Here is a 13,961-nt window from a genome sequence, read left to right on the forward strand (position 1 = left end):
TCAGGTCATGATATCAGGGTCCTGGGATTGAGCCCCGCCTGCTTCCTGCCCCGACCGCCTGTCTTTCTGCCTACTTGTGATATCTCTCTCAGTCAAATAAATAAATAAAAATCTTAAAAAAAAAAATGAACAGAATGCAGCCAACATAGCTCTCAAATCTGGACACTTTAACAAGCTACTATTCTTCAAACGTCAGGATGAGAAAAGATTAAAGGGCATCATACTAATAAGAAACGGTGTATGAGGTCTTGCTGTTTAAGACTTCCTTCACCATCTTGAACACATAATAGGGCTGAAAATGGGGCAGCCCTTAGTCAGCTTAGAGTCCAACTCTACAGATTTCAGCTCACGTCATGATCTCAGGGTCCTGGGATCAATCCCTGCATGGAGCAGGGCACTGGGCACAGAGTCTGCTTGAGATTCTCTCTTCCCCTCTGTCCCTCCCCACAATTCATGCTCACTTGCTCACTCTCTAAATAAATAAATAAACGGGACTGAAAATGTTTTCTCTCAAAAAAAGTTGTTTGAGGAGCAGGGATTCCAGATTTTAAGTCAACTGTGTGTATTTTTATCTTGGTTCTACCACTTACTAACTGTATGATCTTGGCTGGTTTACTCTCAAGTTTTATTTATTTATTTATTTATTAGGGGTTTTTTTTTTTTTTTTTTTTAAGATTTTATCGATTTTTTTTTGACAGAGAGACACACAGAGAGAGAGAACACAAGCAGGGGGACAGAGGTGGGAGAAGCAGGCTTCCCAATGAGCAGCGAGCCTGACGCCAGGCTGGATCCTAGGACCCTAGGATCATGACCTGAACCGAAGGCACACGCTTAACAACTGGGCCACCCAGCCATTTCATTTTCTCATCTGTACACACAGAATTTCACATGCACTTTATACAGTTACTTAAGATTAAATAAAATCATATATGAAAATGCTCTAGCACAAGTAACACTCAGTATTTATTAAATGAATGAGTGGAAAGAGAATACTCAGTTAAAGTAGCAAATTAAACACAGTCACCTGTAATAAATCTCTGTATACATGTTTATCTAAAAGTGTTTGCCACTATATACAAAATATAGCGATACATGTCTCTTATTCTAATAAATTCCTCCTTTGAATTCTGCCTTCATCCCAAGCTATTTTCACTTATTGACTATAAACACCTGCTAAACCATGTAACAACCATAAAAAAAAAAAAATCAAATATTTGCTTGAGAACAACCTGTCAGTACAAACACATTTATGGGGAGTATTATGGAATTACAAAGCATGAGCTGGTTCTTGACCTTTAAATATATTAGTAAGAATTTGCTAATACCCATTTTTTTACAACTTGATTTTCTAATCTATAAAACACTTGACATTTATACAGAAGGCAGCAAGAAAATGCTGAATACAGTGTTTTTAGAGTTGGCATCTGCCTACTTTAAAAACTTACTGAGAAATGCTGAAGTAATTCATCTTTTTCCTCCTCAATGAATCCCCCAACTGACAGTGCTTTAGGGCGGTGGTCCACCACCATGTGATTCAGTGAGCCCCTTCCTCTTCCTCCACGGCCTCTGCCTCTTCCTCGACCTTGAGAGGACATGGTCTTTCCTCGACCCACAGGTAAAATACCTAATCGTGCAGCCTGAATAACAATAAAAGGTAGAATATAATACACATTGTCAGACTGAACCTTGGAAAACAGAGGAAGAAAAAAGTATTATCTGAGGTGTTAACCATAGTGGGTAACTCCTCTTAAATCTCACCTCAACCTGTAATTGACTGAGTTTTTTCCGTAACTCTGTTGTGTCTTCTCCTGAGGATAGCCTCTTGTGAAGGTCCAGTTCAGTATCTAATAGTTCTTTCTGAGCCTTTGGAAAAATTAAGAGTAAAAATGTATTTGTTTAAAAAAATGTTAGATAACATCTAAGACCTTATTCAGAATATTATACTTACAGGATGACACATCTCTTTTGGCAAAATGAGAATAAGAGGATGCAATAAACCTGAGTGTTTTAGGGAAGGTTAACTGTACAAAAACACAGAGAGTATACTGATACCAATAAAAAATAATAAGCAGTATTATTGCTTAAGATGGCCTAAGATTCAGACCTTGGAAATAGTCAGCTGAGAATAATTTTCTGATAGTAAAGAGTCATGAATGAAACACAGGCAAAATAGATTACACAGCAAATACTCATTAATGATACAAACATAAATAATAGCTACATAATGCTTTCAGATTTGAACCCTACAACTATCGTCATTCTCTTTTTGGTATGAGGGACAAACTGTCTGTCTTTAGATGGAGTGACTGTGAGCGAATTTCTTACCCCCTACATATACTCTCTAATTTTTTAAATGTGTCTATGTTCCTTCTATAATTGGGGGACATTTCAATAAAAGTATTTTATTGTATTTTTTTCAAAATAATGTTGATGAAATAACTTTATATCCTCCAGTAATAAAGAGTCACAATTTCAAATCCATTATAATACGGTACATAAAAATTTGCATTCTATATATCTGGTAAATTTTTTATTCCAAGTTCCTAAAGGTCCAGAAATGAATCTAAAACTCCACTCAGGGATGTGGTATAATGGAACCACTGTGTACAGCAAGTATTCTCCTAGGGTAAGGAAACAAATGGTAATTAACAAAGTAAGACTTACATGGATCTAGAACTTCTGATTAATCTTTTCAACAGAATACCACATTTTTACCCATATAAAGCTGATGATACCTTTTGAATATTAAGAGAGATAGTTCCATTATACTATAATATTAGAAAAACAATTCATGTAACAGGAAAACACACTTTTTTCTTGCCATCACTCTAGCAATTTCATCTTCAGAAAAGGGAGCCCAAAATCCAGTTAAAAAACACATCTTTGGGGCGCCTGGGTGGCTCAGTGGGTTAAAGCCTCTGCCTTCGGCTCGGGTCATGGTCCCATGGTCCTGGGATCGAGCCCCAAGTCGAGCTCTCTGCTCGGCAGGGAGCCTGTTTCCTCCTCTCTCTTTGCCTGCCTCTCTGCCTACTTGTGATCTCTGTCTGTCGGATAAATAAATAAAATTTAAAAAAAAACAAACAAACAACAAAAAAACCCCACATCTTTAAAGAGGGTATTAGCACCTCTTTCAAAGAGAGTACACAGAATATATAGAAACATTAAAAAAAAAACTGTCATTCTAATTGTCTCCCCATTAGACTATTAGCTACCTAAGGCTTCCAGTGTATTTTCAAAGAGCAAAGCATGTAACAGATGTTCAACAGTACTATGCTGAATGGAAAATAAAATTGATACCTCTGTTTTTGTCTTTACTTTAGATGGTGTGGAGACTGCAGAAGATGTTTTTAATTCATCTTTCAACTGTGAGATCTTTTCACCAAGCTCTTTCAAAGTCTTCATTATATTTGCTCTCTCTTCTGGTTTCATGTTTTTGTTCTTTTCTAGCTTAGATATTAGCATCTATAAAATAAGCAGAAAAAAGTAAAACTATGCTTAGTAAATTTTAATATAAATAACGCTTATAAACTTTACTATGAGGGATATCTCTGTAAAATCAATTATATCCATCAATTCCAGCAGGCAAATAATGAGCTCATCTCACCTTCTGGCATTCTATTTGTTTTTCTAGCACTTCTTGCCTCTTTTTCCTCATGTCTTGTTGTAGCTTCAATGCTTCCTATAAGAAAAGATTAAAAGAATCAGTAATGGATAATAAAATTTGCCAACATTTGCATATATCTGATAAAAGATCAACTCAATTCTTCCGGGTCATCCCTATGCTGTTCAAGAAAAATTTTGCTCCTAATCAAAAAACAGCTGAAACCAGAAATGAAACCTTTCAATATATTTTCTGTATGAGAGTTTATATTTATAACTGTACTTGAAAAAATATTTAAAATGCCAAACACTGTATCTATGACATTTACATTCACTTGAATAATGTAAATGTATTTATGAAGAAAAATAAGATTTGTTTTCGTTTGCCAATGTAAAAAGCCAATCTTTATTTTCCAAGTTTAATGTTTAAAAAATGTGAGATGAAGCTAGAGGACAGAAATCATAGCAAATTCTATGGATCTCTGCCAGGAAAAAATTGCCTCTCACCCCTCTCTATTAATCAAATCTCCAATTATACTGGGATAATACATATAAATATCTATTTGAAAAACTCATATGAGTTTAAAATCTAAAAAGATAATGCAACTCAGAACTGAGTCATATGAGTAACAACGACATAGATGTTTTACTTTATGTGAAATATTTTCTAACTTACAAATCAAGAGAGGAATTAAAAGAGGAAATAATGAAATAAAACTGCTTCTTTACCTTGGAGGAAAAAAACAAAACAGGACAACTCAGTGTTCTTTATTTCTATATGGAAAGAATTCTTTCCTTGTGATTCATGTAGCCAGTGAAAGGCAACAGCAAAATATTTTTTTGTCTCTTCTTTTTTTCAAATATACACTACATCCAGAAGCAGCTAAATAAACATTTTAATGTAGTTTCATAACAACATAAGCTATTCAAATGTGTTAACATAATCACTTAGGAATTCAACGGGTCATTTCCTCTTTAAGGAAATTAGAATCAAGGCTGTTACCTGCTTCTTTTTAAGAACTTCTTGAACATCATGAGATTTAGACCCTGAACAAAGTTTTGAAGGTGTCTTTAAGTTTGAGGAGCTGTAAATCATTTTTGGATGGCCTGGAGCTGAAAATATCTATGAAACACAAATATAATTAAATTAAATTTTAGAAATGCTTTCAAGTAATTTTTTAGAAAGTCTGCATGTATTTGTTTTTTTTTTTCAGGAGTTAAAACTTTTTTTACATTTAAAAACTTCACTTATGAGATTTTTATGTATACATAAATTCAACTGTCACTCAAATAAAAAAACAAAAATTAATTTTAGCAATAACGTTTTTTGGGATACAATCACATTATTCCTCTTCTCCTTACATTTTTTTAATTGAAAGAAAAAGAACTGCAGCCCCTTATTATCTAGGAGCTGGCCAACTATTCTGGGTGAGGCCTTACTGTCCTGTTAAACAAAAACAATTTCACAGAGTATCAACCTCCAACAAGGCCATTCTTGAGACCAGGATGGGTCAAGACAAAAACAAGACTACTCCACAATCATGACTGAACCGACACAAAAAAGAGGAATACTAACTAAACAATAAAAACAAATAAAGATCTATCTCACCTAACAGGAATGACTGCAGCTTCTTTACCAATTACAGCTTTAGCTTTCATTCTAGTTTTCCCTCCTTCTAGGTTAAGACTAACTGAGACATCCTCCAAATCACCTAACACAAGATTAAAGTACTTTGTAAACATAATCTTATTGTATTTAATAAAATGCTACATGAATTTATAATCAAACATAAGACAAGTAGTTAGTTCACAGATCTGAACAAAGTAGTGGTCATCTCTACTGTGCTAGTTTTGGTATTTAGATTCCTTTCCCCTTCTGAACAGACCACTGTCCAGTTAGTCTTCCCTTAAGGCACAGAACTACATGATATAGTACAATCTTGCTGGTTCAAGTCTTTCCTAACATAGGCTCCTTTTAATTATTATTAATTAAATATATAAGGGACAAAAAATATAATATCAAGAAATTCACAGAAACTTCAATTGTGTAAATATTAAATATTCATAACCATATACAAAATTTCTCTCCATCATACTTCTCTCAAGAGTTAACTGTTGTTATTAACTATTAATTAATTATTTATTATTAATTGAAGGGACAAAGAATATAATATTGAGAAATTCACAGAAACTTCAACTGTGTAAATAATATCATTAACTATTCATAACCATATACAAAACTTCTCTCAATCATACAGTAGTCAACTATCCTCAAAATTAAGCTACTTTAACTATACAAGAGTCTCTGAAGTATAGCAGGAACCCTACGTAGCTGAAATTCATGTTCTTATTTATTAAAATAAAAATGGCAGCACCTTCAATTTATTAAGCACTATAGTACATATTAAACACTCCCCTTCCATGCTTTACTAACACGAAACTTTTCAACTTCCATAGCAACTCAATTTATTGAAAACATGACCCATGTTTTAACAACATGAAAATTTTCAATCTCCACAGCAACTCAATTTATTGAAAAGGAAACCAATGTTCCCAAGTTATCTAATACATCAGTAAGAGGCAGGTCAAGTCAATCAGGGCCGTCTGACTTCCAAATGTATAACTGTCTTTGTTTTGGTATCTTTTTATAATGGAATTTTTAAAACAAAAGAGTTATATTACCAATTTGATGTATCCATCATTAAGCACCACCAATTATCAGGACATAAAATACAGTAGTTTCCCCTTATTCACAGTTGGGCTTTCCATGCTTTCAGTTACGTGAGGTCAACTGTAGTCTGGAAACAGATGACCCTCTGACTCATCAGAAGGTCATCAGTAGTCTAACACTACGTCACAATGCCTGTATCATTCACCTCACTTTACCTCAACATATAGGCATTTTATCACCTCATACCATCACATGAACAAGTACTAATATAGTACAATATTTTGAGAGCAACCTCTCTTTTATTAAAGTATATTGTTATAATTGTTCCACCTTATTATCGTTGTTATTCATTTCATTGTGCCTAATTTATATATTAAACTTTATTATGGGTAGAGATATACAGAAAAAATATTAGGATTTGGTACTTTCTATGGTGTCAGGCATCCACTGGGTGTCTTAGAAAGTATCCCCTGCAGTTTAGGGGAGACCATTATAATCCTGTTTTACTTAAATCCCCAACTCCACATTCATACCGAAACACTGCATTGTTTTATCTGTAAATATTTCAGTTGTATCATTAAAAAATACGGACCTCTTTTATAAACATAACCACAATACCATCATCACACTTAAAAAACAGTAACTCCTTAATATGATTAGATATTCACATCCTAAGATTATATTATAATTTTCTAAACATTTTTTCCCATTAAGGTCCATCTACTGACACTGGTTATATCTCTTTTAAGTCTCCTGTAAAACTGTTTCATTTCCCATCTCTTTTTCTTGCAAATTGTTAAAGAAAACATGTCACTCATCCTGCAGTATTCACCACAGAATTACTATGATACTCTGGTTAAGACATTCCGCTATCCTATGAATGTCCTTTAAATCAGTGAGGAACAGATCTACAGCCTTTACGACAATTTCTCATTCTTTGACAGGATTCTAGAAATCTCTCACAACTTCATTTTCTGGATGGATAAAATATTCTAGGATCATCTAGAATACTGTCAGCCCTAGATCTGGGGATAGCCATTTCTTCAAGAACCCCTGGTTCTAAGTGCTTGGGAGGGGGCAGGGGGTCATTAATATCCTTGGAAGGATTATTATTTCCAGATCTTTTCAGTGAGCAGAATTAAGCAATGTTCTAGAGTTTTTTTATTGCTTGTTTTTTAAGATAAAACAGTATCTGATTTTGTAACAATACAGTTGATCCTTGAATAACTCAGGAGTTTATAAGGGGTGCTGATGCCCCACCCCACAGCCAAAAATCCATATATTTAACTTCTGACTCCCCCCAAAACTTAATAGCCTACTGTGGACCAGAAGGCTTATTGATAACATGAACAATTAACACATACTTTGTGTGTTACATACTGTATTCTTACGATAATAAATTACAGAAAACATTTAGAAAATTCTAAGAGAAAATACATTTACAGTCTTTACTGTAATTATTTTAAAAATTCATATTTAAAAGAGCCCAGACGTCCATCAATAGATGAACGGATAAAGATGTGGGGGGAGTGTGTGTCTGTGTGTGTGTATATACACTCAGCCATCAAAAAGAATGAAATTTTATGGGACACCTGGGTGGTTCAGTTGGCTAAGCATTTGCCTTTGGCTTAGGCATGATCTCAGGGTCCTGGGATTGAGCCACCCATAGGTTTCCTTAATTGGCAGGGAGCCTACATCTTCCTCTCCTCCCTGCTCGTGTTCTCCCTCTCTCTCAAATAATAAATAAAATCTTCAAATAAAATAAAATAAACTTATCTGAATAACTTTAAAAACATAACCGTGTACCAGAAAAGAATTCTTTAAAAAAAAAAAAAAAGAATGAAATCTTGTCATTTGAAACAATGGGAACTACAATGCATTATGCTAAGCAAAATATAAGTTAGATAAAGATAAATGCCATATGATTTTACTCATATGTGAACATAAGGGAAGTGAACGAAAAATAAAACATTATAAAAATGAAGAAGGAGATAAATCATCTGGGTGCCTCAGTGGGTTTAGCCTCTGCCTTTGGCTCAGGTCATGATCCCAGACTGAGCCTGGGATTGAGCCCCGCATCAGGCTCTCTGCTCAGCAAGGAGCCTGCTTCCCTCTCTCTCTGCCTGCCTCTCTGCCTATTTGTGATCTCTCTCTGTCAAATAAATAAATAAGATAAAATAAAAAAACAAGGGAGAGACTCTTAACTACAGAGAACAAACTGAGGGTGGCTGGAGGGGAGGAAGTGGAAGGGTGGGGCAACAGGGTGATGGGCATTAAGAAGGGCACTTGATGTAATGAGCCCTGGTCTTCTATGCAACTAATGAATCACTAAATTCTACCCCAAAATTAATAATAAACTACATGTTAACTAACTTAATTTAAATAAAACCATAAACAGATAGACAAGTATATAGAAAAGTAAATACTAAAGTTCCATGTTCAGGTGGACCTGGCACAATTCAAATCCAAGTTGTTCAAGGATCAACCATAGTTTCAATTCAAAGCAGGACTACAGTGTTTTTACTTAACCTCATCTACCATATACTTCTTTTCAACCACATTAAAAATCTCAGTTGTCAGTGACAATATAATCCATTTGATTTAACCTACAATGCTCACAAACCAGCTTCAGAATACCAACATTGCCAACAACATGACTGTTAAAAAATACTTTGCAGGGGCACCTGGGTGGCTCAGTGGGATAGGCCTCTGCCTTTGGCTCAGGTCACGATCTCGGGGTCAGGCCCCACATCAGGCTCTCTGCTCAGCGGGGAGCCTACTTCCCCTCTCTCTCTACTTGCCTCTCTGACTACTTGTGATCTCTGTCTGTCAAATAGATAAACAGTATCTCTAAAAAAAAAAATACTTTTTAAAAACTGCTTTTTGTTGGGGGGCCTGGGTGGTACAGTTGGTTAAGTTTCCAGCTCTTGGTTTCAGCTCAAGTTGTGATCTTAGGGTCATGGATAGGCTCTAAGCTCAGTGCACAGTCTGTTTGGCTTTCTCTCTCCCTTTCTCTGTCCATCCCCACAATGTGCTCATATACGCTCATGCGTAAGCGCTCTCTCTCTCTCTCAAAAAAATAAAATTTTTTAATTGCTTTTTGTCCTCAGGGTTTATCTCACTATGAATATATAGTCAAGTAACTGTGTTTTAAAGCCTTTTATGCAAACATCAGTCAATTTGTCTTTTCTTTTTAATTTTTAGAGAGGAATTTTTTCATTTTATTTTATAACTGCATTCACCATTTACATGGTTCCAAGACAAATTTCCAAAACCAGACATAGTCAAAGTTGTCTAGTTTCTTCTTTTCTTGTTGTAACCATCAAGATTTAAATTTTAGAAATTAAAAAAATTTGTTTCAAATTAATTTTAGGAATTTTTATTCCTATCAATAAGCAAATATTTATATGTGTTCATTGGACCTACTTGTTTATACTAACAGGGCTGACTATATATGTTTTGTTCCATTTTACTCTTCTTTTTACCTAGTACATACTGATGATCACCGCATGGTTCATATGAAGATACTTCTCTTTCCATTGTAAAGTTGCACATATGCTAGTCTATGAATGTACAATTACATTTTAAGTAACTAGTCCCCTACTGATGGACATCTGGGCTGTTTCCAGTCTTTTGCTATCATCATAAAGAGCTTACAACTACTAGTCTTGTACATATATTTTTTCATAGTTTGACAAATATACTTTTGGCATACATTCTGAGGGGGAGGATTACTGATTTAGAATAAATGTATACATAATTTTGCCAGACACTGCCAAATTTGCTTTCATGGCATTTCCATCGGCATCTAAATATCAGATCTTTTTGGAAATTATCCTAGCTTATTATGTAACTTAAAAATGGATCTAATTTTATCTTTTCTATATGGCTATCCAGTTATCCATATACCATCAATCAAAAAGTCCATATTTTCCCCACTGGCCTAAGATACTGTTTTGACATCTAAAAATTCCTTTTTGCAAGCGAGTCTGTTTCTTGTCTTTTATTCTGTTCTCTTAGTCTATCCATGTGCCAGTATCAACTGACTTGGTTATACAGACTTCATAATATTTTTTACCATTTAGTAGGGCTAGCGCTAGTACCTCCTTGTTCTTTTTCAGAATTTTTCAGGCCCTCTTTGAAATAATCACCATTGTGGAAAGTCACCATACAGATATATTCCTAAAGCAAAGAAACTTCTTAAAATATATTCCAAAGTTTGACTTCCAATTACAACAGAATCTTCTTCATTATGTTCTTATTTAAAGAGGAAAAGAAACAGACTAAGAATGACATCTTCCTATTAATAAGTGTTTAAAATCTTCAAATTTCTACTTCACTTTGAGTAGGAAAAAAAATTTAACTGCCCATTTCCAGCATAATCACGGAAATTAGAGAAGTCTACCTGCCACACTCAGGTTAGCTCTCACATTTACCTTGATTGAAGAAACAAGACATTACAAATCTGGATGAAAGTCAATGTCTTAATTTCTCTCTGTCACTAAACAGCTTTAAATAATCTGTAATACGGACCTGGCAATCCTCTCCAGCACCACCTGACTGACTCAATAAGTGTGATGCGTCAGTCTGGTTACCACTTGCATGTCCAAGACGATGCTTAACAGGAACTTTGTTAAGAACATAGGCACCCGATGTCTGCGGTTTACTCATCATCTGCACACAAAATAAGCACATATGTGATCAAAGTTTTTAAAATGCCAGGAATAATACAAATTCAGGGTGGTGATTACCATGGGGAAGAAAATAAGGAAATGAGAAGGGAGGGTGCTTCAATTACCCATAAGTTTTATTTTTTTTAAGTGGTAGATATAGAAATGATTGCCATTATCCATACTTCTATGGATGTCTGAAAAATGTCATACCAAAATGCATGCATATATGTATATATGCTCATACAGATAAAAATTTCTAATGATTTTTTCCAATGTTCCCTTTCAGGGATTTGGGAGTTTTAACTAATGGTAGCTTTTAACAATAACAGAACTGGGTCTAATAGATCACAAAGGTGACAGTATCACTTTAATACACCATGTGGCCAACATCCAGGGGAAGCACTTGCCTTTGAGCTCTAACATGAAGAGGGAGAGAGACAAAAGAAATCCAGGTTTAGGTGCAAATAAAAAGGATGATGAATGAAGACTATGTATGATAAGAATTCCTTTTTAAAAATCTGAATGCATTTAACTGAAACAAGAGAACACTAGGAAAAGGTTTATCATTATCATCAATATTGGAATGGCTCTACTGCACAGTAGTTTGTTCTTTCCTTCCTTCATCTAGTCATTCAAGTCTATCAAACAGCGCCAGGCCTTGTTTTAGGCATGCAAGACAGAATGAGTAAAACAGACAAAAATCCCCATTTTCTTGGAGTTTACGTTTCAGTTCTAGAAAGTTTTAAGGGCATTTTAAAAGAGTTTTCTAAATGGAAAAATTAAGACAGAAGAGTGGGTATAAGGATGACTGATTCTAACACAAAACAAAGCAAAAGTTCTAGATCCAAAGTTGTTTGTTAGTGGACAGTTACTACATTTTAGTGTTGAGAAGAATCACTAAGCATATTTCTTTAAACATGTAGATTTATGGGCCTCCTGGAGACTGGAGACTGGAGACCTGGAGACTGACTCTGTCAGTTTGGGGAGATAAGGCCCAGGAATTTGTACCCAGGTAATTAACACTAGCATTAGAACTTCAAGGTTCCTAAAAATCATCTGGAGCTTGCTTAGGCACTAACCATAGTGATTCTGACTGAATAAGGTGGGGTGAGGTCCAAGAAAATGCATGTCTAATAAGTTCTGAGGAGATGAGATGCTGCTGTCTGCAGATAAAACTGAGTGGCTTTAATGTAGAAGACGTAAGGACCCAAACTGAGAAATAATGATCTAGATCAGGGTGGGACTAAAGGACCTGCCATTCTCTGTGATTCAATGGATTACCTTCTGGATACCCCCATGTACCGTTGAGGGAGGAGACTGGGCCACCAGCACCTGCTGCTGATGAAGGTGCTGTGGCAGATGATGGTGCTGCTGTGACAGGTGACTAAGTGTTTGCTGTTGCTGCAGGAGTAGCTGTGTTGGAGACTGTAGTGCTGGCTGCTCATTATTTTCTCTATGCCACAGAACTCGAATGAATCGATTGTTTAGAACTGCTTCAGTGCTGGAAATGGCTTTCCTGGCCTCCTCATTGGTAAGATACTGGATGAGGGCTGCTTCTGGATCTCCCTTAAAAGCAACCTGTAAGAAAAAACAAAAGCATCAATAAAAACCCCACAGAAATTAACAAACAGTTAAATTCAAGTAAACTATTGATAAATAATTCAAAAGTAGAGAAGAGGGCTGCCTGGGTGGCTCAGGTGGTTAAGCATCTGCCTTTAGCTCAGGTCATGATCCCAGAGTCCTGGGATCAAGTCTTGCATCGGGCTCCCTGCTCAGTGGAGAGCCTACATCTCTCTCTCTCTCTCTCTCTCTCTGCTTCTCCTCCTGCTTATGGTTCTCTCTCTCTGTGTCAAATAAATTTTAAAAATATTTTTTAAAAAAAGTAGGGGCGCCTGGGTGGCTCAGTGGGTTAAGCCACTGCCTTCGGCTCGGGTCATGATCTCAGGGCCCTCGGATCGAGTCCCATATCGGGCTCTCTGCTCAGCAAGGAGCCTGCTTCCCTCTCTCTCTTTCTCTGTCTGCCTCTCTACCTACTTGTGATCTCTCTCTGTCAAATAAATAAATAAAATCTTTAAATAATAATAAATAAATAATAAATAAATCTATATATATATATTTATATATATATTCAAATATATATATATATTTATATATACATATAAATATATATATATATTTTTTTTTTAAAGTAAACAGCCTGCTGAAATCCACTCTGATGCTTTCTAAATAAAGTTCTCCATCCCTCTAAAAGATAAAATGCATATTTTCCAAAATTATACATAAAAGACTATTATTCACCAAATAATCCTAATAATGTTACCTAACCACTTGGGGAAAAGTTGTTAGATCCCTTCTGGATATCTTACATTCAAATAAACTCCAGAAAAAGAAACTATTTTACAATAATAAACAAAAAACCTAATAAAAACACAAAAGAAAAAAAGGTGGGTATGGGTATAATCTGAGTGTTTGGAAAACCTTTTTATGCATTCCTATAAAAGTAGAATCCATAAAGACAAAGAATAATAGATTCTACCACATAAAATTTTAAAATCTGTCATTCCAAATATGCCCTAAACTAAATGATGAATAGAAAAAGTATTTTTAATATATATGACAAGCCATGGCTTAGAAAATCACTACCATAAATGCCTTCATAAAAAACAGGCAAAGACAATAAGTATATCTAAAAAACAAACAAACAAACAACAACAACAACAACAACAATAACAACAACAAAATGCAAAAGATCTATACAAATTAGAAACCTATTTAAAAAAAGGAAATTAAAACAAGTATAATTTTTCACTTACAAAACTGGCTAAAAAAATTTTAATGGATCCATATTACAGTACTGATGATGCCTCATACAGTGCATTTAGGAGTATCAACTGGCACAACCCTTTTGGAGAACAATTTGGCAGCTCAAATAAAAAGTCTTAAAGCTCCCTTTAATTCAGCAATTCATCATAAAAAAATAATGAAGGTTTAGCGACAAGGAGGCTCACCACAGCATT

The 13,961-nt window shown here is 35.0% G+C and overlaps 1 protein-coding gene across 4 annotated transcripts in view; it reads right to left on the minus strand.

The window, feature by feature from the left end:
• The window catches only part of RBM27 (RNA binding motif protein 27), a 79,696-nt gene that overhangs the window by 17,967 nt on the left and 47,768 nt on the right, over nt 1-13,961 (minus strand). For all 4 annotated transcript variants that reach the window (XM_082726042.1, XM_082726040.1, XM_082726041.1 and 1 more), the window contains 7 exons: nt 12,226-12,522; nt 10,805-10,945; nt 4,604-4,723; nt 3,605-3,679; nt 3,298-3,462; nt 1,759-1,863; nt 1,446-1,637 (listed from right to left, as the gene is read on the minus strand). In XM_082726042.1, coding sequence (XP_082582168.1) covers nt 1,446-1,637; nt 1,759-1,863; nt 3,298-3,462; nt 3,605-3,679; nt 4,604-4,723; nt 10,805-10,945; nt 12,226-12,522 — 1,095 coding nt within the window. The remainder of the gene's footprint in view (nt 1-1,445; nt 1,638-1,758; nt 1,864-3,297; nt 3,463-3,604; nt 3,680-4,603; nt 4,724-10,804; nt 10,946-12,225; nt 12,523-13,961) is intronic.

The sequence above is a fragment of the Mustela nivalis genome (genome assembly GCF_964662115.1).
Source record: "Mustela nivalis genome assembly, chromosome: 3".
NCBI classification, from domain to species: Eukaryota; Metazoa; Chordata; class Mammalia; order Carnivora; family Mustelidae; genus Mustela; species Mustela nivalis.